Source organism: Tenrec ecaudatus, chromosome 11 (genome assembly GCF_050624435.1).
Source record: "Tenrec ecaudatus isolate mTenEca1 chromosome 11, mTenEca1.hap1, whole genome shotgun sequence".
Taxonomy (NCBI): domain Eukaryota; kingdom Metazoa; phylum Chordata; class Mammalia; order Afrosoricida; family Tenrecidae; genus Tenrec; species Tenrec ecaudatus.
Window position 1 is genome coordinate 37850584 of NC_134540.1, and position 21409 is coordinate 37871992.

At 41.4% G+C, this 21409-nt stretch overlaps 1 protein-coding gene across 2 annotated transcripts in view; it reads left to right on the top strand.

Annotated features, from left to right (window-relative positions):
* DIAPH3 (diaphanous related formin 3) overlaps window positions 1-21409 on the top strand; it is a 576438-nt gene that overhangs the window by 338483 nt on the left and 216546 nt on the right. For both annotated transcript variants that reach the window (XM_075563000.1, XM_075563001.1), the window contains one exon: window positions 10603-10732. In XM_075563000.1, the coding sequence (XP_075419115.1) occupies window positions 10603-10732 (130 nt within the window). The remainder of the gene's footprint in view (window positions 1-10602; window positions 10733-21409) is intronic.

Consider the following 21409-nt stretch of genomic DNA (forward strand, 5'->3'; position numbering starts at 1 on the left):
TTAAAAATTCATTGAGGTCAAAACAAAACAAAGCAGTGTAGCTCAATAGCTTTGGTGCCTGCAGTTGGAATCATGGAGTTTCTGAAACCATACCAGAGCAAGAGTCTTCTCACAGCTCTTGCCACGTGCTACGGAAATGTCCCCAGCGGATCTAACGGATCGCCTGTGCCATCAGCAGTGAATCAAAAGGCCAGCTGCACTGTGGCCCGGACAGGGCTGTGTGGCCCTGGCTCATAGTCTCTGTGTCAGGGAGGGTGCATACATACAACATTATTCAATGGACTGTATGTTTTTAATAACTATTATCTTTGATAACTGTGTATTTTTATGTCATTGACAATCTGCGAGCGTATCATCTTTATATTCATATATATACTGGAACAGTATTGCTTCCAATATGTTATTTATCTTATTTTCCTATTTGTTGTAATTGTAATGTTTTCTAATCTCATGATACTAAATAAGGTGATAAATAGGCCATTTTGGAAAGAGCAGCGAGGTATTTCAAATAATCTTGTGGGAGTATAAATTAACAGAACATTGAATAATACAGTAGATATTGTAACAAACAGATTTTAAAAAATGCAACAACGGTTTTCATATAGCAGTTGCTATGCTCATTAAAATCCCAGTGGCATATGTTAGAAATCCAATACCACATATCTGTGGGGCTATCGTAGAGATTAGCCTGTTGCAATGGTGAAAGCCTAAGTTGTTTGAAGCATCTTCCTCCTTTACGTTTCACCTCTTTTCTTAGTAATGGTTAGTAGGCATGGCAAAGGTGATACTGTGTTCTGTACAGGCCATCGGTTTCACCAGGCACTTTGTACTTGCACACTGATTCTTTCAGCTGCCAGAGTCCCATGACAGTCTCAGTCGTGGGGACAGAGGTATCCGCATTCACGCGGGTCTCTTTATCTTCATTATAGACGGCATTTTAATGCTTGTATGTACACTTCACTTCACTTCCCAAAAGATTTAAGTTGGGACTCGATGTGAGTTAATAAACTTGAGTAAGTATTTAAAGCTTAAATTTTCAGTTTTCCTCAAATCATATTGGTATAATATTTTATCAGCTCAATCTTAATCATAAATACAGTAAGACTGAGGCATAGATTCCAGATGGCAGTTTATATAGTTTATAAGTTAAACAATAGAATATAATGCTCGCAGGGGAGAGACGGTGTTGGTTCTTGCAGCCTAGTCACAGATTATGAGGGCAGATTATGAGGGCGTTAGTGTTTGACTATCATATTTAGTCTCAGTTCCCGAGAGTTCTGTTTCACGTGGGGAATAAATAATAAGCCAGACTAAATCAAGACTTTTATAAATAAATTCTATGGTGTATTGTTAAGAGCTTTAGATTCACGAGCATTGGAGTCCCATTTCTGTTTCACCCATTTAGTAGTTATGTCCTCTTGGGCAAGCCCTGTTGTCTTTTTAAACATGTTGACTTTTCTTAAAAACAGCTGTAGTAAACATTCTTCCCTCCTAGGGATCTTTCATGCTTTGAACACTTAGCCTGCTTTATTTTACTTGGCCAGTCGCTGTCGCAAGTTGTTGTTCGGTGCCGTTACACCAGGCTCCTATCTCCAGCAAGAGTGCCGCCTGATCCTGCGCCAGCCTCACAGGTGCTCTCTTGGAGCCATGTGCCAGCCGCTGTGCCCGTGCCTTTGCTCAGAGCCCGCCTCTGTACGAGCCCTTGTCCGGAGACCGGCCCCTCCTGGGAGCGTGCCAAAAGAGAACGGACTAGAGTCTCTCCATCCTCACTTCGAGGGAGCATTCTGGCTTTACGTCTTCCTGGACATCGTCCATATGTGCACTTAGTTCTCCTTGCCGTCCATGGTGCTCTCAGTGTTCTGCAACCGCCCCGGGCTCTGAGTCACTGAAACCACGGCTACAGATTTACCAGTGCAATATGCCCTTTCATTTCTCGACCTGCCTCCTAGCCAGTGCCGAACCATGAACACTGCTGCCGTCATTGTCAGCTGCACGAAGGGGAAGTCCAAGTTGGGGGTGTCTAAAATCTTCACGAGGCCAGCCCCCACGAGATTTTCAGGATTGTGTCTTTTGTTTGGTGTGCACCAAAAATTCATAGATTCTAGCAACTTGCCGGAGAGAAGAGTTCCGTATTTTACAATATTATTAAGCTGTATGTTTTCATTAGTCAGAGAAGGAGCACTGAGACTTCTTTGAGGTCTACAAATCACCAACACGTTTCAGTTGTTGGGGTGGTTGTCATTGTTATTATTAATAATTCCCTTGGAATATTCTTTAGGTCCCATTCCAGTATGTGCTGATGCTGGATTCCCCACCCCACCCCCTCCAAAGCCTTGCAACAAAGGAGTTCTCAGACTGACAACTAGGCCGTGATTTATTACAGGATCTGCTTTTAACATTATTTTGTCTGGAATGAACGAAGTGGTTGGAGAAACTCCATCCATCTTTTTGTTTATTTGACATCTACGCCACATTAAATGTACCTTCAGGAAACAATACTTGACTAAGAAATTCTATTTAACAATGGTGATTGCTCATCAGCAAGACAACTCTCTTGACAATAATATAAAAGGAATCAGGTCGAGCCAAGCTGGTTAAAATTTAAATGAATTATATTTCTTAATCTGAACAAAAATGTAAACCGAATGCTTTAGTTTCATTTTCTGTCCAAGACTTAACATTATATAATATGCTTACGTTGTTCTATGTCTACAACAAAATTAGCGGTGTCTCCATGCCTTTCTTCCCCTAACTCAGCCACTTATTAGTCTGCTGTCATTGTAGAAATCAAGTGCCTCCTTCTGATTATTAATGTTCTCCGAAAAGACTAAACGAAAACTGTGCAAATAGGTAAAGGTTTTTTTTAAATAAAATACAAATTACGATGTTTTCATGCTTTTGGAAGCCTTGATTTTAAAAGGGGGGGAAAAGATGCTGTGGGAGAGTGAAAATAGGCAAGTTTGAAGTAACTGAGGGGAGAAGACTTCTGGCAGCACTGAGCAATGTCGCCTAAATATGTTAGGAAACCCGTCAAGTGGCTTCCCCAGAATTTAGAGCTGCAGATACATTGTCATGAGACACCATTCATTCCTGACCAGTAATGGGTCACCGACTGGGCTGCTTCCTTGACCCTTTGGGCGTTTATTAGATCCCGGTTCACATGTATGTCTTTGAGCCCGTGAGTGGTATTGCCGTCTCGTGATCACTCATGCAGATTTGGCAGCACCGGAGGAGTGCGCTTCCTTATCCTGTTCAGTGAGGGCGGTTTTTATTATTAGCTTGTTATCAATATGCTGCTTGTTAATCAGCTGATATTTTTGAAAACCCAGCCCACGACAACACCCCTCCTCCATAAATTAATGCTTAGTTTAATGGATGTCTCTGAAGAATTTGAGTCTGTGTTTGAACTGCGTACTTAATATTTATTAAACTGACAGTTGCTGTAAGCTATATTATGCTCAGGAGTTCTGATTGAATTTTCATTGCCTATGAATACAGGTCAAGAATGATCCAGTAGATTATTCTTATATTACATATATTTTCTTGATGCATTAAAATTTAGTTGAATCCTTCCTCCCCCTTCTGAAATGTGCCCTCTGCATGCGTGAAGAGTCTGCAGGGCAGTGGGTTAAGTCCACACCCCGCAGGCCGACGGAGTAGCTCTGTTCTGTCCCATAAGCCCCTGTGAGTCAGAATCCACTATAGGAAGTGGGTCCGATGTTAGTTTCAGCCTGTTTGCTTCCTATTCTCCCTTCTTCCTTCCTTCCCTCATGTGTTTGCCTCACTCGCTCACTGTAAATTACATTAAAAATATTACTAGAAAAACCTTTCCTGGTTTCACCACAGATCGAGCTTGAAGGTGGCTATCTGGATCAGCATTTCATGTGGGTAATCTATATGAACTCAGAGAAGAGGAGCATAGTTAGGAAAGGGGTGTGACAATTAGGGACCAAGGAGCCAGAGAAAGGACAATGGTTCCCAAGTAAACAAATGTGGCGGAAAAATAAATACGAGCTCCACTTGCTGCTGGACTGTTACATATAAGAAGACAACTTTCACCCTGATTTTGTCTGTCTGAGAGAAAACTATTGTGTTCGTGAAAGTGGCTTTGTTTTGGGTTGGTTTGGGGGGCTCACTCTAAGATGGTAGTATTTTGTTCACACCAAGATAGGACAGTTACAGAGTTTGTAAGGTGACTTTTCCAAGTATGATTTAACTCAGCGGTTCATTTTTGTTAGAAACGTGAGGGTCCACAATCCTAAGCATGCACACACAAAAAAAGTGCTGAACTGAGAGGAGAACGAGATGTCCTCATGTTCCCTCGAGCTTGCCTTTGTCTGTTTTCAGTTAGATGTCTTCGGAGCAGGGCCTCTCCACCTCTCGTCATCATCCCAGTCAGTCCTCGCCCGCTGTGTCTCTGGAGCGCAGTGCTCCATGGGGCTTTCAATGACGCAGATCATTCTGAGAACTTGACCCTCCGACTCTCTGGCTAACAGCAAGGCTTGCTACATTTTTGCATCAACTTGAGTTGATTTTTATTAGCCCTTTTCGTCCATGATAGTAGATACTTAACTGTTTGTAGAATAGGAGGTGAACTCATAGATAATTTTCTCTGGCCAGTTCTACTTTCTTGTTTTACAAATGTCAAAACCAAGGCCCAGTAACTTGCCGAAGACGAGTTCCTGGAAGACTAGTTCTGGGAAGGCTGTCCCCTCCCAGTTCTGCTAGACATTTGAGTGGGAGTTACAGTAGCTAGTGGTCAACATGTTGCAGGTGTCCCTCAGCTAGATGTTGTGAAATCTGTGTTCCTTATAAATAAAGCATCAAGCAATGGACAGAATGTTTATATTCAGTCCATTTTGAAATTGTCAAGAGCCATTCTTAGGTTTCCGAGCCAGGAGTTCGGCAGAGCAGGGCAGCACTGGAACCCCATTCGTGAGTAAATCGTGTGAAGTGGGGCGGTAGCTGGATGTCTCCCCGGGATGTGGGGGTTTGCATCAGTTAGTAGACAGACATATGTGTGGCAATCTGTGATAACACAGAATCCCTCACATTCTATCTCTCTGAATATTAACTATTACTCAGTATATTTCTGATGGTGATGTAATTTTTAGAGAAGTAGATTTTGAAAAATTTTACATATGGTAACATCAATATAGTATCCTATTTTTAAATAAGAAATTGTTGGGAAGGAAGTAAGAAACTGGGGCTTTTGTTGAGTTAGGTGTGCCAAGAATTTCCAGCTCTAAATTAAATTCTGGTATGAAACTCTTTTGGGTTTTTTTTCCCAATAAATATATCTCTTCTGAACACTTACTCACTTTTCCATCCACCTCATTCACATCCTTTCTTTTCACTCAAGACACAAAAAACAAAATATGTGTAGCGATCACTTTAGATTTTAGCTTAGTCAGGTAATGCCTTACATATTGATACTCCGATACCATGCATTTTAAGCAGTGAACATTTCATATATCCTACTCTTGTGTACAAAACACAGAATAGTCTTTATGAACAGAGATATCCAGGCCTTTATTCCTCAGCAGCCCTTGCTCACTTACTGCCATTGACTTGATGGCAATTCATAGAGACCTTGCAGGGCAAGGTAGAACGGCCCCTGTGGGTTTCTTAGAATGTCTTTTTTTTTTTAATTGAATCATTTTATTGGGGGCTTGTACAACTCTTACCACAATTCGCACATATGTCCTTTGTGTCAATCACTTTTGTACACTTGTTTCCCTCATCATTCTCAAAACATTTGCTTTCTACTTGAGCCCTTGATATCAGCTCCTCATTTTCCCCTCTCTTCCTGCTCCCCCTCCCCCATGAACCCTTGATAATTTATAAATTATTATTATTTTGTCTTAGACTGAATCTTTATGGAAGTAGAGGACTCTATCTTTCTGCCTCAGAGCAGCTGATGGTCTTGAACTGCTGACCTTCGATTAGCAGCCCAAAGCATAACCACTAGAGTACCAGGCCTCCTTCAGCACACTCGGTGGTTTAAGTCACCAACCTTTAGGTTAGTGGTTGAGGGTAAATTGGGTGTGTCCCCCAAGGATCTTTTGCACGAGGTGGGTAGGGCATGGAGGAGCTGTAAGGAGCCAGCAATGCCATGAAGGTCGAGAAGCATTGCTTTGTTCTACTAATACCCTGAGGTATGAATCCATTTATCCATCCTATGGGTATTTGTACTGGCTGTCTTAATGACCTTTCAGACTCCGTTTGTCCAGAGAAGTGGTTATCTTTTTGCTTATTCTACTCCACTCTGCTTCTCAAAAACGTTGTGTCATTACTATCAGTGCCCTTAACTCACTCTGTCTTCTTGCTTCATTTCCAGGCACAACCTCAGGTCAGGCCATCTCCTGCCCCTCTTTGCTACGGCTTCTTAAATTGCTCTTCCCCTTTCTGTAACATACATTAGCCTTGCTCTAATATTTTACCCACACTTGGATTGAGGAGCCTTTCTGAAGTGTGTGTCTGATCCATTCTGTGCAGCTTTTAGAATCAGAGCTATTTCCATTGCATGACACGCCCTTCCTTTGGGTGGCTGGTCTCTTCCTGCCTCTCCATGCGCATGTCTTCTGCTGGCAACGTTTGCCCTCCCCAGTTCACGTGCCCTAAATGCTAGAGGCATGTACGCGCCCAGATGTACCCATGCTTCCTCTCCTTTGTCTTTCTCAAGTGCTATTGTTCCATCTGCCCATGATATTGCCAGTTTCTGTTTTCTCCTTCCTTTGAGCCATATCTTTCTTTCTTCCAAGATTCAATTTAGATATCATATTCTTCTAGGTGTGATTTTAAAAACTATATTTCTATATCTGTAATACATATAATATGTTTTAACTATATCCTATATGTGTCTTAACTACACATTTTAACTATATTTAACTGTATTTGTTCCACTGAAGAATTCCTTGGGACTCAGTAGTGAAGGGCTTGACACCTAACCAACAGGTTGGCCATTCAAACTCATCCGGCCGCCTGTGGGAGATAAGACTCAGCATTCTGCCCCATAAAGAGGACAACGTACTGAACGCTGTAGGGCACTTCTCCGTTCCTTGAGGTCACCGTTAGTTGGAATTGACTTGATGACACGCAATATTTGTCGTGCCAGACTAAATGTATATATTCCTTTCTGCTTCCCTCACTAAACAGCTTCTTGGGAAAACATTCTGTCTTTTTTGTTGTCACTTGTTAACAATGACAGCACTTGGTAGGCATTCAACAAATATATGATAACTAAATACATAAGTGAATGCCCAGGGTGTTTTAAGTCCTTCCGTTGTGTAGACTTTCAGGTTATTCTACCTTCCTAGTCATTTCATCATTAATGTATATTGTCATCTATTATTACATACTAGACTGATCACAATTATCATAATTTCTTTTAGAAGAACTAATACCAGACTAGTCCCAAAGAGCTGGAGATTAAAGATGTCTGAAATGTCCAAGTCTTCCATGATGCTACTCTGCTACACACCCACCCGTCGTTCCTTGAGTATAGTTCCTCAGATCCCTGGGTTCTGCATCTCTGCAACGTCCCACAGAAATCATGAAACTTGGAGTAAATGTCTTTATGTGTGGTGGGTGTGTCTCAGTCCCCAATCTGAAGGTCAAGCAGAGGGAGCCTGGAGAAGCCAGGGTCCAGAGCCAGAAGTCCCAAAATGCCCCAGAGTCATAGAAGGTCTTCTTGCGTCAACATAGCTCAGACAGGAAATATAGGCCTGGTTTTCCAGGCAAGGTCATACGAGTTGGAAGTATACTGTGGTCCCAGTGTACATGCCCTGTCCTAGGAAAACAAGGGCTAGTGTCTTCAGTTACCTCCTCTATTAACATAGAGTCAGAGATGCCCCAAGACTACAAAGGGTATAGCTGCGTTCAACCATCTACTAATGCCATATCTTCAAAAATGAGCAAACTCACTGCCTCTGAATCCCTACCTACTCACAGTGAACCTAAAGAACAGGGTGGAATGTCTCCTGTGAGTGCCCGGCACTGTAACTGTTTATGGGAGTAGAAAACCCTTCTGTCTCCCATGGAGCGACTGGCAGTTTCAAACTGCTGACCCTTGCAGCTCACAGCCCAGTGCATGACCACTATACCACCAGGACTGCAATGTCAGATCTTAATCCCCCCAATCCTGCCCATGACGATAGTAGAGACTGCCCTCCCCAAGTTGCCCTGTGGACTTTAACCAGAGGGGTCTCCCAACCGAACGCACTGCCAACCTGTAGTCAGACTCATGGTGACCTTATGAGAGATTAGGAATGCCCCCGTGCGTTTTGGAGACTGTCGTTCATTACAGGAGTGGAAAGCCTCGTCTTTCTCTTGTACAGTGGCTGACTGTCGGTTGCAAACCACCAACCTTGTGGCCAGTAGCACAACTTGTAACCATGATGCCACCGGGGCCCCTATCGAGGCTCATAGAATCTAAAATTATATGAGGAACTATGACTAGACGGACTGTGTTAATTGGCTGTTACTCAAAGTCATTTCTTCTTTATAATAAATATTCATGATTTTGATCCAACAATGGGAAGTAACATGCAGCTTCTCTAGAATGAGGGCGAGTCAAAATGTGAAGCTTTTGATAAGGAACCTATGCAACTGGTCGTGTTTCCTTTACTTTGTTTTTTCTGAGTGGAGAGAATAACAGCAATCTGAAGGGGTAAGATTTGGATGGAGTAAGGTTTTCCAACAAAATTCTCAGAGGACAGCCCTGGCTACTCTTAAAGAATGGGCAGGTGCATTGTGATGGGGAAAAAATTCATACATGCAAATCTCCTATTCCTCACCAATACATTTCCAGCTATCTTAAAGGATTTCTTCCTAGAAAGCTCCTGTGATCATTCCAGCTCCTTTGAGAACATCTATCCAGGTTATATGTTGGAAATCCTAAAAAGCTGTGGCCCTGGTCTTCCTAACTGACTTCTGTTCAGAGTTCATCCTTAAGTCTTCCTGACTTCCCTTAGAATGTTGAATCCATCCGAAACTATTGTTTTGTGTTAAAAGCTTTTTATTAGCATGCGCACACACGCACACTCCTCTGCTGGAGTCATCTTTGACTCAGAGCCATCCCCTCTGGGTTTCTGAGACTGTTACTGCGTACAGGAGTAGAAAGCCCAGGCTTGCTCCCTCGGAGCTGCTGGTGTTTTCAAACGACCGACCACGTGGATAGTAGCCCAACACGTCACTATACACCACCAAGGCTCCAATTAGTCCTGAGTATCCCTTTTTCCTTTTTAGAATTTCTTAAGTAGAAACTTGAGGCATCCCAGGAACGTTGGCCATTGATGAGCATTCATATTTTAACATAACCTCACCCCTTAGCTCGATCTTCAAGGCCAAGCAATAGATAGTTTTGTATGGTATTAGCATAGTCAACAGTTTGCTGTCAGAAAGGAAATATTTACCCAAGGGCAAGGTTCAAAGGGGCTAAGGTAGGAGGGGGCATGGAGAATGTAGGGAGGCAATGGGATAAGTGATGCTAAATTGTGAAATCTGTAATCAAAGACATGACATAAATGTGTATGAAATATGGAAGGAAAAACTGATGCGCTCTGTAAAACCTCTGCCTGGTTCACAATAAAATGTTTTCCTTCTTAAAATAACAACTTTATTTTCATGAAAGTGCCCTGATACGACTAACAGAGGCGAATTACTGAGAGAAATTGTCTGCAGACATCTCACTGATGGCAGAGGTGTGCTTTCACAGAGTGTTCCCATGAACACATGTACGTATGCACAGGGGCCCTAGTAGTACCGTTGCTCTATGTGCGTGCGTATGTGTTAGTCTGGGTACAGTAGAGAAACAAATCCACAGAACCTCATATGTATAAGAGAGAGTTTTATATAAAGGGTAAGTGCACATCAAGAAAATATCCCAACCCAGTGCTGCCCAAACCCACAAGTCCAACATTAACCCATAAGTGTGACACCAATCCACAAAGTCCTCCATCTCACAAAACACACGCAATGACGCAGACTGCAGGAGGAAAGCCGAGTCAGTGAGCGTGTAAACATCCGAGCGCTGGCAGGGGTCTCCACACGGCTGCTCCAGCACCCAGGGCTGCATCAGGTTAGGTCCATATGGTTTCTCCACAGCGATGTCTTGCAGGAAGTGAGCCTTGCCAGCTGAAGCAGGGAACTGGCTAAGGCAGCTGCACCCTGGTCCGACCATCAGAAAGCAAGAGACTCGAAAACTAGAAAGGCGAGGCTCTCCGAGCCATTTATCCCTCCACCCTTCAGTGAACCCCATCTGTGTTTATCGGCCAGGTTGGCACAAGCACAATAAACTTTGACTATCTCAGCTTCCAACCTGAAGAGAAAGACTGGCCTCTCTACTCCCATAAAGCATCAGCCTCGGACATCGCAGTGGGGTTTCTACCCTGTCCTATAGGGTCGCTTTAAGTCAGAATTGACCCAGTGGCAGTAGGTGGGAATTTAAATATTTATTTTTCAAAATGGAATCAACTTAACATTAAAACTCATGATTTCTCTACAAAATACAATGTAAGCTTTATGTAAAAAGGCCAATTATCAAAATATTGTTGGAAGTTTACTTTTTTCCCCCTTCTATCTCTCTGCTTTTCTATTTAGCTAAAGGACACCAAATCGGCAGATCAGAAAACCACACTACTTCATTTTCTGGTGGAAATCTGTGAGGAAAAGTACCCGGATATCCTGAATTTTGTGGAGGATTTGGAGTCCCTAGACAAAGCGAGTAAAGGTTGGTGACTTCACAGACAACATTTAATTGACCTGGGTCTCTAATTTGTACCTAAAGATAGAAATTAATGACTTTTACTGTATAGACTTCCAACTTTGTCACAGTGCTTTTTATACTAATTATCTAATTTTTTCTAATATAGAGAGGTTTGTGGAATATTTATTTTAAGAGCCGTCATTATTGGAGCTGTGTGTTTAATGTGTTTGGCTATATGAGGCGCTATCTTCAGAACCATACTGTTTTTGCAGTCTAACCCTTCTGACGGTCTGCCTTTCCACCCACCCTGCTGTTCGCGCCTCAGCCCAGTGCAGACATTCCCCAGACTCCATGCTTTCTGCACAGCACTGGGTGACTGAGTGACTGTTAGATAGCTGAGCCCCATTGTGCTCGGAGTCCAAACCTAACCTTCACAGTGAAAGCATTCTTTCTCTTGCCTCCTCAAAAAGCAAAGAAACTCCAGGTCATTGGGATGATAGTGATTTAGGGAGCCTGTAAGACAGAGCACTGGCCCTTTCCATTCCCAGGACTGTTAGTGTTATACAAAAGCAGACTGCCTCATCTTTCACCCACTGAGCAACTGGTAGCTATGAACTGCTGACCTTGCAGTTAGCAGTCCCTTCACCTCTGCTTAATGCCCATGCTTCTCACCTGCTTACTGCCACTATCGCCTCAAATCAGGAGTAGAGGGTCTTAGAAAACCAGAGGAGTTTAAATGCAATTTTGTGACCATTTGCAGAATTCCATTTTTGTATGTCTCTTCAACTAGCCAATTATGTGAGTGCATTTTAGAAGTATCTATTTGAAAGTAAGGAGTGTCTGTAAACTCTTTATTGTCTTTTTATATTTGTCAACTTAAAGAGGGGCTTTTTCCCTCTCCATATTACAGTCAATATGCTTCTTTAAATGAAAAAAAATCATTCTTATTGTTCTAGGTTTCTTTACATTATTTTTTTTCCTCAAAATGGAATTTGTAATACGATTGCATGAGCAGCTTTGTCTTGCAATGTATGTCTCCTTGACCTGTGTTTACCATACAGCTTGGTGGAAGAAGTTGGAAACATTTTGCCTAGAATTTTAAGGTCAAATGTGACCATATTTAACACATTTAATGTTCTCGTGATACTAAATCTAATCATCTACTCTGACCTTGATTGCCTCAAAAGTTCTCTTTCATGTAGAAGACAATGACGGATATGTAATTGTAGTTGTTTTAATGAAATTTACGAAGGAAAAACAATCCAAATTATTTCCTTGTACAATTTTTATCTGTTTGGTTTATTAACTCAGAAGCTGACTTTCCTGAAGTGCCATTTCTGAAATTTTGGAACATTTGATCAGAGCAGTTGACAACTAATTAATTGAAAGGAGTTGTTCTCGATGGACATGAAGCTCATTACTAAGTAACAAAATACAGTCGAAGAGCAAAAGTGGGCCAAGTGCCTTGAAATGCACACCCTACAAGTTGATTCCGACTCAGTGATTCTATGTAGGATTTCTGGGACTGAATAGTTTTAGAAGCATGCGCCCTTATTTTTCATCCTGAGTGATTGGTGGGATTGAACCATAAGGGATGTTTATTTTGGGATTTTGTTTGTTTGTTTTTGACAGAGTAGGGAATGAGTCTTGAATAGTAAACAACTTATCAACACTAGCTCTTTTTCAAGAAGTACATCCATGCAAACATTTTTTATGATAGTTTACATTTCTGAGCACTTCCCCATCTTTGGTACTAGGTCCAAAACCGAACAGTAAGCTGGCATGTCCTTCTATTTCAGATGTATTGATTTTCTTTTCAGATGTATTAATTTTTATTGTAGACTTAATTTTCTAGGACTCTTTGGCATGAATGGTATTCATAAAATACCATTTAATAATTAAAATTTCTATCAATCCTATAAATTTTTTTCTCTTAAAATCTTTAACTTTCATAGCCTTTTAGAGTTGCAACTTGGCAGTAAGATTCTTCTGTTTGTGTTCTTCTTTGGGGTTCCAGTGGGGCTCCTGGGACCTGGGGGGTCTTTAGTTTCCATCTGTTACAGCAAAGGCCTGCATCGCGTGGGTCAGCAGATCCCGCTAAAGTGCTTCACAGGGAGCGACCAACTTCATATCTGAAATAAAAACCATCCCTGAGAGCTCTGTAGAGTGCAGGTGATTGTTGAACATATTGTCTATTATGATTATATTGCTCTATTAATGAATGGGATTTTAGAGGAATAAAGATAATCTTAGGGGTGAAGTTATGTTTGCTTCCTTTGGAGAAGTTCAGTGCTCTGGTGTTATATATTAGCATTTACATTTTTCTATCATTTGAAATCTCCTCGGAGCTATCACATGAACTTTTTTTTTAAGTACCTTTATTTGTGAGATATAACTAATCCTGGTCATTAGATCTTCCTAGATCAGCAGGGGGAGCTTTCATTGCAACTAATGAGCTTACCCGTCTGACAGTTTTCAAAAATCTCCTTCATTAGAACTGCTCCTTTTCTAAGAGATAATGACTTAAGGCTTTTCTGTTGTATTTCACCCAAAATATTTGTGGTCATTATTGTATTTCTGTATACCTTTGTAATATTTCTTTCTTTTATAAACTACTCAGGGATGAATGCATTTTCCCTCTTGTGTAAACAGTTGAAGCTAAGTGACTGTTATCTATGAAAATTTTATTCATTATTTCACAAACCCGTTTCATTATTAAATTGGAATGACATTTATTAATGGGTAGAAAGAGTAACTGTGTTTTCTCTATAATAAAACCCAAGACAACTTTATATAGTGCCCCTTTCTTCAGCCCTGCCTTTTCCAGGACGATCAGAACTCTTGTTTTTCCATCACTCCCTTCGGAATTTCAGGAAGGCCATGCCAGTCTCGTCCCCAGCTCGCTTAGCCATTGACTGCTCATTTAGCACACATGTATTGAGTCCTTAATCTGTGTCAGAAACCAAGCCCGTGTCTCACTGCTGCTCCCAAGTGTGTATCTGTGTCTGAATGTAACACACCCTGAAATCCTTCACTCACCTAACGTCTGCCTCCACTGGCTTCCCCCTCCTCCTCTCGGTACACTTTGCTCCTTTACCTGACTCTACGCCAGCGGTTTTCATCCTTCCTCATGCTGCGACCCTTTCTTACAGGCCCTCGTGTTGTGGTGACCCCAGCCATAAAATTATTTCCGTTGCCACATCATAACTGTCATTCTGCTTCTGTTTGAATTGTCATGTAAATATTTGGTGTGCAGATTGTATTTTCATTGTTACAAATTGAACATAACTAAAGCATAATGATTAATCTCAAAAGCAATATGTAATTCAATGCTATGACATATTAATTTCTAATGAAAAATAAATGAAATGTTGCCTTGAAGCCTGATGTAGCATGGGTAACAGTCTTCACGCCTGTACTAGGATGTGGGTTTACCTGCATGTGGACGGACCTGCCTGGATGTGTTTTCGAATAGTTTTAAGAGACCTCTGTGAAAGGTCTTTCAACATGCCTCTCCCTCTCTCCCCCCGACTCCCCCTGCAAATGGGTCGCAACCCATAGGCTGAGGACCACTGTTCTAAGCAATCTTTTTTCTTAATCATTTTATTGGGGGCTCATACAAGTCTTATCACAATCCATATATACCTCCATTGTGTCAAGCACATTTGTACATTTCTTGCCATCATCATTCTCAAAACATTTGCCTTCTACTTGAGCCCTTACTATCGGCTGCTCACGTTCCCCCTCCCTCCCCACTCCCTCCTACCTCATGAAGCTTTCATCATTCATAAATTATTATTATTTTATCATATATTACACTGTCTGATATCTCCCTCTGGCCTCTTCTCTGCTGTCCCTCCCCCAGGGAGGAGGCTATACTTAGATTCTTGTAATCAGTTCCCCCTTTCTACCCCACGTTCTCTCCACCCTCCAGGCATCGCCACTCTCACCACTGGTCCTGAAGGAGTCATCTGCCCTGGATTCCCTGTGTTTTCAGTTGCCATCTGTACCAATGCATATCCTCTGGTCTGGCCAGGTATGCGTTTATAGCAGAGAGCTGTGCCTCAGAGAGCCAAGTGGTGGGTTCTATGCACATAACTCGACAGGAGGTGGCAGCCAGGGCCAGATTGCTGCCTAATTCTCCTCATTAAGTGACCTATGAGAAATGACAATTTACTCTTGGTGCTTTGTTCTGCTGCTTACTGAGAGCCTCCCCCAAATTCCTGTGCCTCCCTCTGTGGCTTAGTTTTAAATGCATACTTTCTTTGTACTGGAAAATTCCACCCACCACTGTTTAAGAACTGTGTGTAGCCTGGACAATTATCCGAACTGGCTGGGAATGGAGTTAACGTTGAAAGCCGGGGTAGTATTCAATGCTGTAATGCACTGTGTAGATTGAGCGACTGACCGGGAAGAGTTTGGTCAATTTTCTCAGTGTCCACATTTTATGTAGCGTTCCAGTACATTCTTTGGCATCTCATATTTGATTTTCCGACATTTTTTAGACCTCTTTCTGCTTTTCAGGCATTATTTGTGTGCTTTTAGCTAGTAATTTTTTCTATCTGACCCAAATGTTTATCTGCTCACATATATCTCCTGGATTCCAGTTCCTTGTACCTTTCCAACCTCTTATGATAAATGCCTTACTAAATACATTATGTTTGTCTTCTACCCACCTACTGTGAGCTCTTAGCACACTTAATTTCCAGGTGGCTGCCACCTGGAAACCGCAGTGTTTGAAAATTTCAAATTTGTCTATTATAACAAGCAGACAGTGTTTTCAAAGGCCTCCATTAATCTCCTCATGCTGTAGCCTTACAAAAATACCAATTAAAATTTATTAGTGGGTTTAATATATCTTTGAATGTTTGCTATTATTATTTCAATTACATTTTATCTTTTAAGCATGAATTGCAAATCTGTATAAGCATTGCTTGTGTCGCAGAGTTAAGAACAGACGCGAACACTGTACTTGTTGGAACCACTATATTTCTGGAGGCTGGAAATTGGATGTCATCATAGGTGGAATATTTATATTTATATGTTGTTTTAATGTGGACTTTTAAATCATTGTGGAGTATTAGAGTTTTTTTTTAAATACTCATTAGGGACATTTTTTGCTGATGCAATGGAGCAACATGAAAGGACACATTGTTCATGATGAAGATATTTATTTAATAAATGACTCAATAAAACAACGTAAAATGTGAGTTGTCAGAGATAACCATATGGGTTATTGCTTTAACTGAATAGTTAATGAGCCCAAAAATATGTTCTAACTCTAGATAATCTTTTGTTTACTTATAGTTCTTTGATCTTAGAGTAGGGTAAACTATTCTAAATGATTTCCACCGTGCCAGGCCAGCTGCACAAACATTCTGTGGACCTGCGCACAGGTCCGCCATTTAAGTTAGCGACTAGTCATCTCTCTGGAAATATCAGAGGTTCTATATCAAAGCTCATATTTACACGTGATCTGAAATAATCGTAAGTAGGCCACAGGTCCTTTTTGAACAGACACGGCACGCACCTTAGTGCATATACATTGGGCTTCAAATATTTGTGAGAAGGTTTCATTATTCTGTGATTTTTTTAATTGTCTCATATATGGAAATATTAAGGCATTCTAAATAAATGTCTTTGTGTCCACCCACCTTTAATTTCAAGGCTGGATTTCATTTTAAAATTCATTTATTTATATTGGATTATATACTATATTTTTTATTTGTTTTTTTCTTTTATCCACCATATCACTATGAATACGATTCATTACCACTGATTCTTATTTTTGCTACACTAGTTCTAAATTTTGATCCATTTTTTAAAAAGTGACTTAAATAGGGAGTCCGCATCTCAGAGCAGTAATGCAAGCTACTCATCAGTTACCTCCTTCCATGTCTTATCTCCTTCTCAGCCCCCCTTTTACCCATCAACCCCTTGCATCCAAGTCAAAACCTGTCAACTTGCTGGTCTGTTACTTTATCTCTCCACTTTGTCTTCCCTCCTCTGGAGACCTCCAAAGTTGATTCCCTTTGTTATGCAAATCTCAGTCTTGGTTGTTTTAATCTTAGAATGGTGGACTCATGTGCTATTTTCCCTTTTGTGATTGAATAGTTCTAATTTCATTATAAGCAAGTAGGTGGGACAAGTTAGTAAATGTCTAGAGTGTCTCTTGTCACTTTTCTGAAAAGAAGTTAGTGATATGCATTGTTTGACCTTTTAATATTTTTATCTTTTTTAATCGGACAAAAATGGTGACGTATTCACCCAGCTGCTGGGTACAGGTTCTCCCGATAAGTGGTGACATAACAAGCTGTGTCAGGAAAAGCCAGCTATGACTCCTATGTAGGCATGTGTCCAGGATCTGAGCTGACTGTCTGTAGTTATCACATGAGGAAGTCTAAAGTAATGTTAATATGACTTCAAACCAGATGTCATAAAATTCTTCCTTTAAAAATAGGCCACACGTAAGTTTACATATACCTACCATTATGGTAGCATATCCACAGTTTAACATTTAACAAATTAACACTTTTAATATGAGAAAGATAATGCGGTGTAACTAGATCATTCACCGGGTAATTAATTACAAGTTTATGAAAAAATATTTATAATGCCCTACCAGCATTTTGTATTGATAAGAGACCCTAGGTATCAGGTTGTCCAATGAATAGCATTTTGTTTCAATCCTGTCTATCCATCTTGGGAATTACTGATATAGAATTGGCATCAAAAGTCTGAAATTAAAGACTTGAATAGGCAGTTTTAAAGATAATTATTCTGTTGTCCCAATATAAGTTATTTTGGAAAGGCGGATAGTGGAATAGAAAGAATATGACCAAAATCACACAACAAATTTCAGCATTCTGTAGTCTGACATTGAAAAACATTGGGCATAGAGGAGCAGCTTGTAGCTAAAGATGACTAATTTTGAGGTACTAAGCTAGGGATATAATTCATGTCTGTTGCCCTTTAGACTGATAAATGACAAAGAAGAAGCAAACCACATCAGTAAGGCCTCTATATCTGCTTAGAGGTTAGCAGACTGGAAGTGGTATCAATACAGCACTAATCTTTGGGAGAAGCTAACAGTGAACAGTGTTTGCAGGCTTTTGGCCTGATACAGATTTGAAATGGCTGCTCAAGGAGCTCCATCTATAAGCCAATGTGAACATCAGTATAGGACAGTATCAACAGTGACAACCAAGGCCTTGGGGCTCTCTCAGGCTCCTGTTCATAAAGCAGGGTTTACTGCACCCTGTTTTTGCAGCCTGTGGTGGATTGTGACAAACAAGGTAGATTAAAACAAATCAAGAGCATTCTGAAGGACTACTTAACGAATCAAATGTATATGCTACATAGAAAGTACATGGTCGTTGGAATAATTGTGTGGCAGTCTGCTAGCTCAGGAAATGTATGAGGGGAAGAGGCAAGGGGACGGTCACAGACAGCAGCAGGAATGTTATCCACTCTCCAGCCTTCAGACTGTACGTGTGCAGCTGGCACGCTCTGGAGTCGGCAGTTCTTGTCCTAAAGCTCCCGTGCCTCCATTGCCTTTGAGTATCATGAAAGGGTTGAGAGAAATTACACAATGGGTGTGCAATCTCTTCATTGCAGTACACGTGTCACTGAATCGTGGAATATTTTTACATTGAAGGTTGACGACTGAAGCACTTGTAGAATACCCTTATGCTTTACATGAAACTATTAGAACAGCTAAACTTGTATATGCGGAGGCTCCAGAAAGTTTGTGAGGAGATGGAATTTAAAGCTAATGGAATTTCCCACAATCCTTTTGAAGTTTTCTTCATATATGCCTCTTAATTTAAGGAGTTTTTGAATGGCAGGTAATGCTGAAAGTCCTAGCGGTGCTGTCAGCTAAACGTTGGGCCGGCAACCCCAGGTTCACGCCCACCGGCTGCTCCAGAGAAAGATGCGATTCTGTTCCCATAAAGACACTCAGCCCAGAAACCCTAGCTAGGCCCACAGTGAGTCGGAATCCACTCAATGGCAGGGAACTTGGGGTTTGAGTTTAACGGGAGCTCCAATATCTGCAACACCTTAGGTTAGCGAGCGAAATGCAGCATGACCCCAGTTAAATTATGAAAGCATCGCATTATAGGAGAGGCTGTGCCTCAGATCACACAATCTGCAGCTGGACCATCAACGTTCACACCCTGATGCTGCCTCTTGTCAGAGCTGGGGCCATGCATGAGTTAGATGTCCCCTGGGCCTTCGTTTGCTTGCCCATGAAATGAGGATCAGAGTAGTTGGCACTTAGATTTTTAAAATCAGAATTAGATAAGTTAATATTTATAAAGCTAGCTCAGCACCTAGTCTGCACTGTATACATGTTCTCCACAGTTGATGTGGTTGTTGTTGCTGTTGTTCTGAAGCGATTAGATCTAGTTGACACACATGTGCACATGCTGCCCGTCACGACACAGCTAACCATCTATAAATAATACCTTATATACCTGTAACACATACTCAAAGGCTACTTGAACAAATCCCAACTCTGTTGCCTGAAAATTCTGAAAACACTGGGAATATCGTAGAATATCGTAGAATCATGTTGCAGAAAAAGATGTTCTCACTTTTCCAAAAGTTAAAGTATATATATATATATATATATATATATATATATATATATATATATCTCATACCTATACAGAAAGTTATACAATGTACATAATAAACATATAGACAGCTTAATGTAGTTTCAAAAATACAACATACTGGTATAGGGAATGAAGTTTTAAAAATTATTTCTGTTTTCCTTTCCCTACTACAGCCCAGGACTTATAAAATTTTATTTCCCATCTTGAATTTTGACATAGTATTTCTTTTGAAGGAATTTATTACTTAGTAGCCAGCTTTAAAAAAAAATGTTTGCTAGCAAACTCGGAGGTTATTGTCTTCCTACTCCATCCCCGAGATGTTTCCGTGTGACCTAAACACCACTTGTGAGCCTGGGACAGTGCTCTCTCTGTTGTCCATAGAGTTGTCATGAGTCGCAGCCACAATCTGGATGCTAGCTTCATTGTGAGGTGGGACATGACTGGATGATTTTAAACCACGGGCGTGTATCTGACATCTTTTCAATGGCTCATTTGCCTGCTGTGCTGAGCAGGGGCGGGGGGCAATTGTAGAGAAACAGTAGGGAGGGATGGGGAGAACAAAACAAAACTAAAGAAAAGGGAAGCAGTGAAAACACCTTGGATGCTATCACGATGATTCCAGGGGGGTAACGATGATTTGGACAAGGAGGAAGCGGCAAGGAGGATGAAAAGTATTGAAAAATGAACATGTTTTGATTTTGATGGGAGGTGATGGGGGATAGGAGATAGGAAAGAAAAGGAGAAGCCTTGTACTAAGGTTGATGTGGCCCTGAGCAAATGGGAAGTCGGAGCTCCCTTACTGAGGTTTCGGGGCTGATATGGGTGGGGAGATAATGAGTTCTGACTTAAAAAATGTGAAGTTGAAGATGCCTATTAGATATCTCAAAGGAGAGGACCAGTGGGCATTTGGAACTTAGGGGAAAGAGGGGTTGTTGTTGTTGTTGTTGTTGTTAGGTGCCATCAAGTCAGTCCGGCTCATAGTGCACCAGAACCCCGAGGACAACGGAATGGAACACTGCCCGGCCCGTGCAGTCCTCACGGGGGTTATGTTTGAGCTCAGTGTTGCAGCCGCTGTGTCTGTCCTTCTCTTTGAAGAACTTCCTCCTTTTCGCTGCCCTTCAACTTGAACAATCATGACGTCCTTCTCCAGCGACTGGTCTCTTCTGAGAACATCTCTGCCAGGTGAAGTTGTGCCTCCCTTCATTTTCAGAAGCATTCTGGCTGTACTGTCAAGACAGACCTGTTCGGTGGCAGTCCATGGGAGTGTGGCTATCTTCACCAGCATGATCATTCAGACGGGTAGATTGTTCTCTGGTCCTCCTTATTCAATTCTAATGCATATGACATGATAGAAAATACCACGGCTTAGGTGAGGTGCCCCTTTGTCCTCTAAGTAGCATCCTTGCCCTTCAACACTTTAAAGATGTATTGTGTATGGGAAACACTAAGGGAAAGATGTAGTCAGAATCATTGGAATTTTTTCGAGGCTATCATATGTGGACCAGCATTGCTAAACCTTCACTAGCCATATATGAATACCAGCCTCGTCGTTTGAAAGTCAGTAGATCTAGAGTTAACATTTTACATGGAATACATTAAACCCATCCACATTCCATTTCCATTACACACACACAATCACAAAACCATTGCCCTGAGGAAATGAGTTGAATAGTATAGACATCTAAGTTATAGACCTCTGTTAAGTGTTTACCATGTTCTGAAGCATCTTTTTTGTGGAAAGTAATGCTTAAATGCTTTGTAGGTAACAAGGTCTGCTAAGGTGCTTCTTCCACCCACAGAGGCACCTCTCTGTTGATGGTGCTCTGCTTTATTGCCCTGCACAGTTCCAGGCATAGCTCAGAGATATTGCAGGCTGTGTTGCAAACTGTAGCAATACCATGAATAGCTGTAAAGCCGTCACGCAGACGTTTTGGTGTCTAGCACCTATCAGCGTTGTGCTTGCCCTGTGCGTTCTATGACGTGTGCAGTAGCACTCTGAAGAACTGTGAGGCGTTCCCCACGTTGACACCGAGACACGCAACGGGCACAGTACGTGGGAAAATTGCACTGACAGACTTGC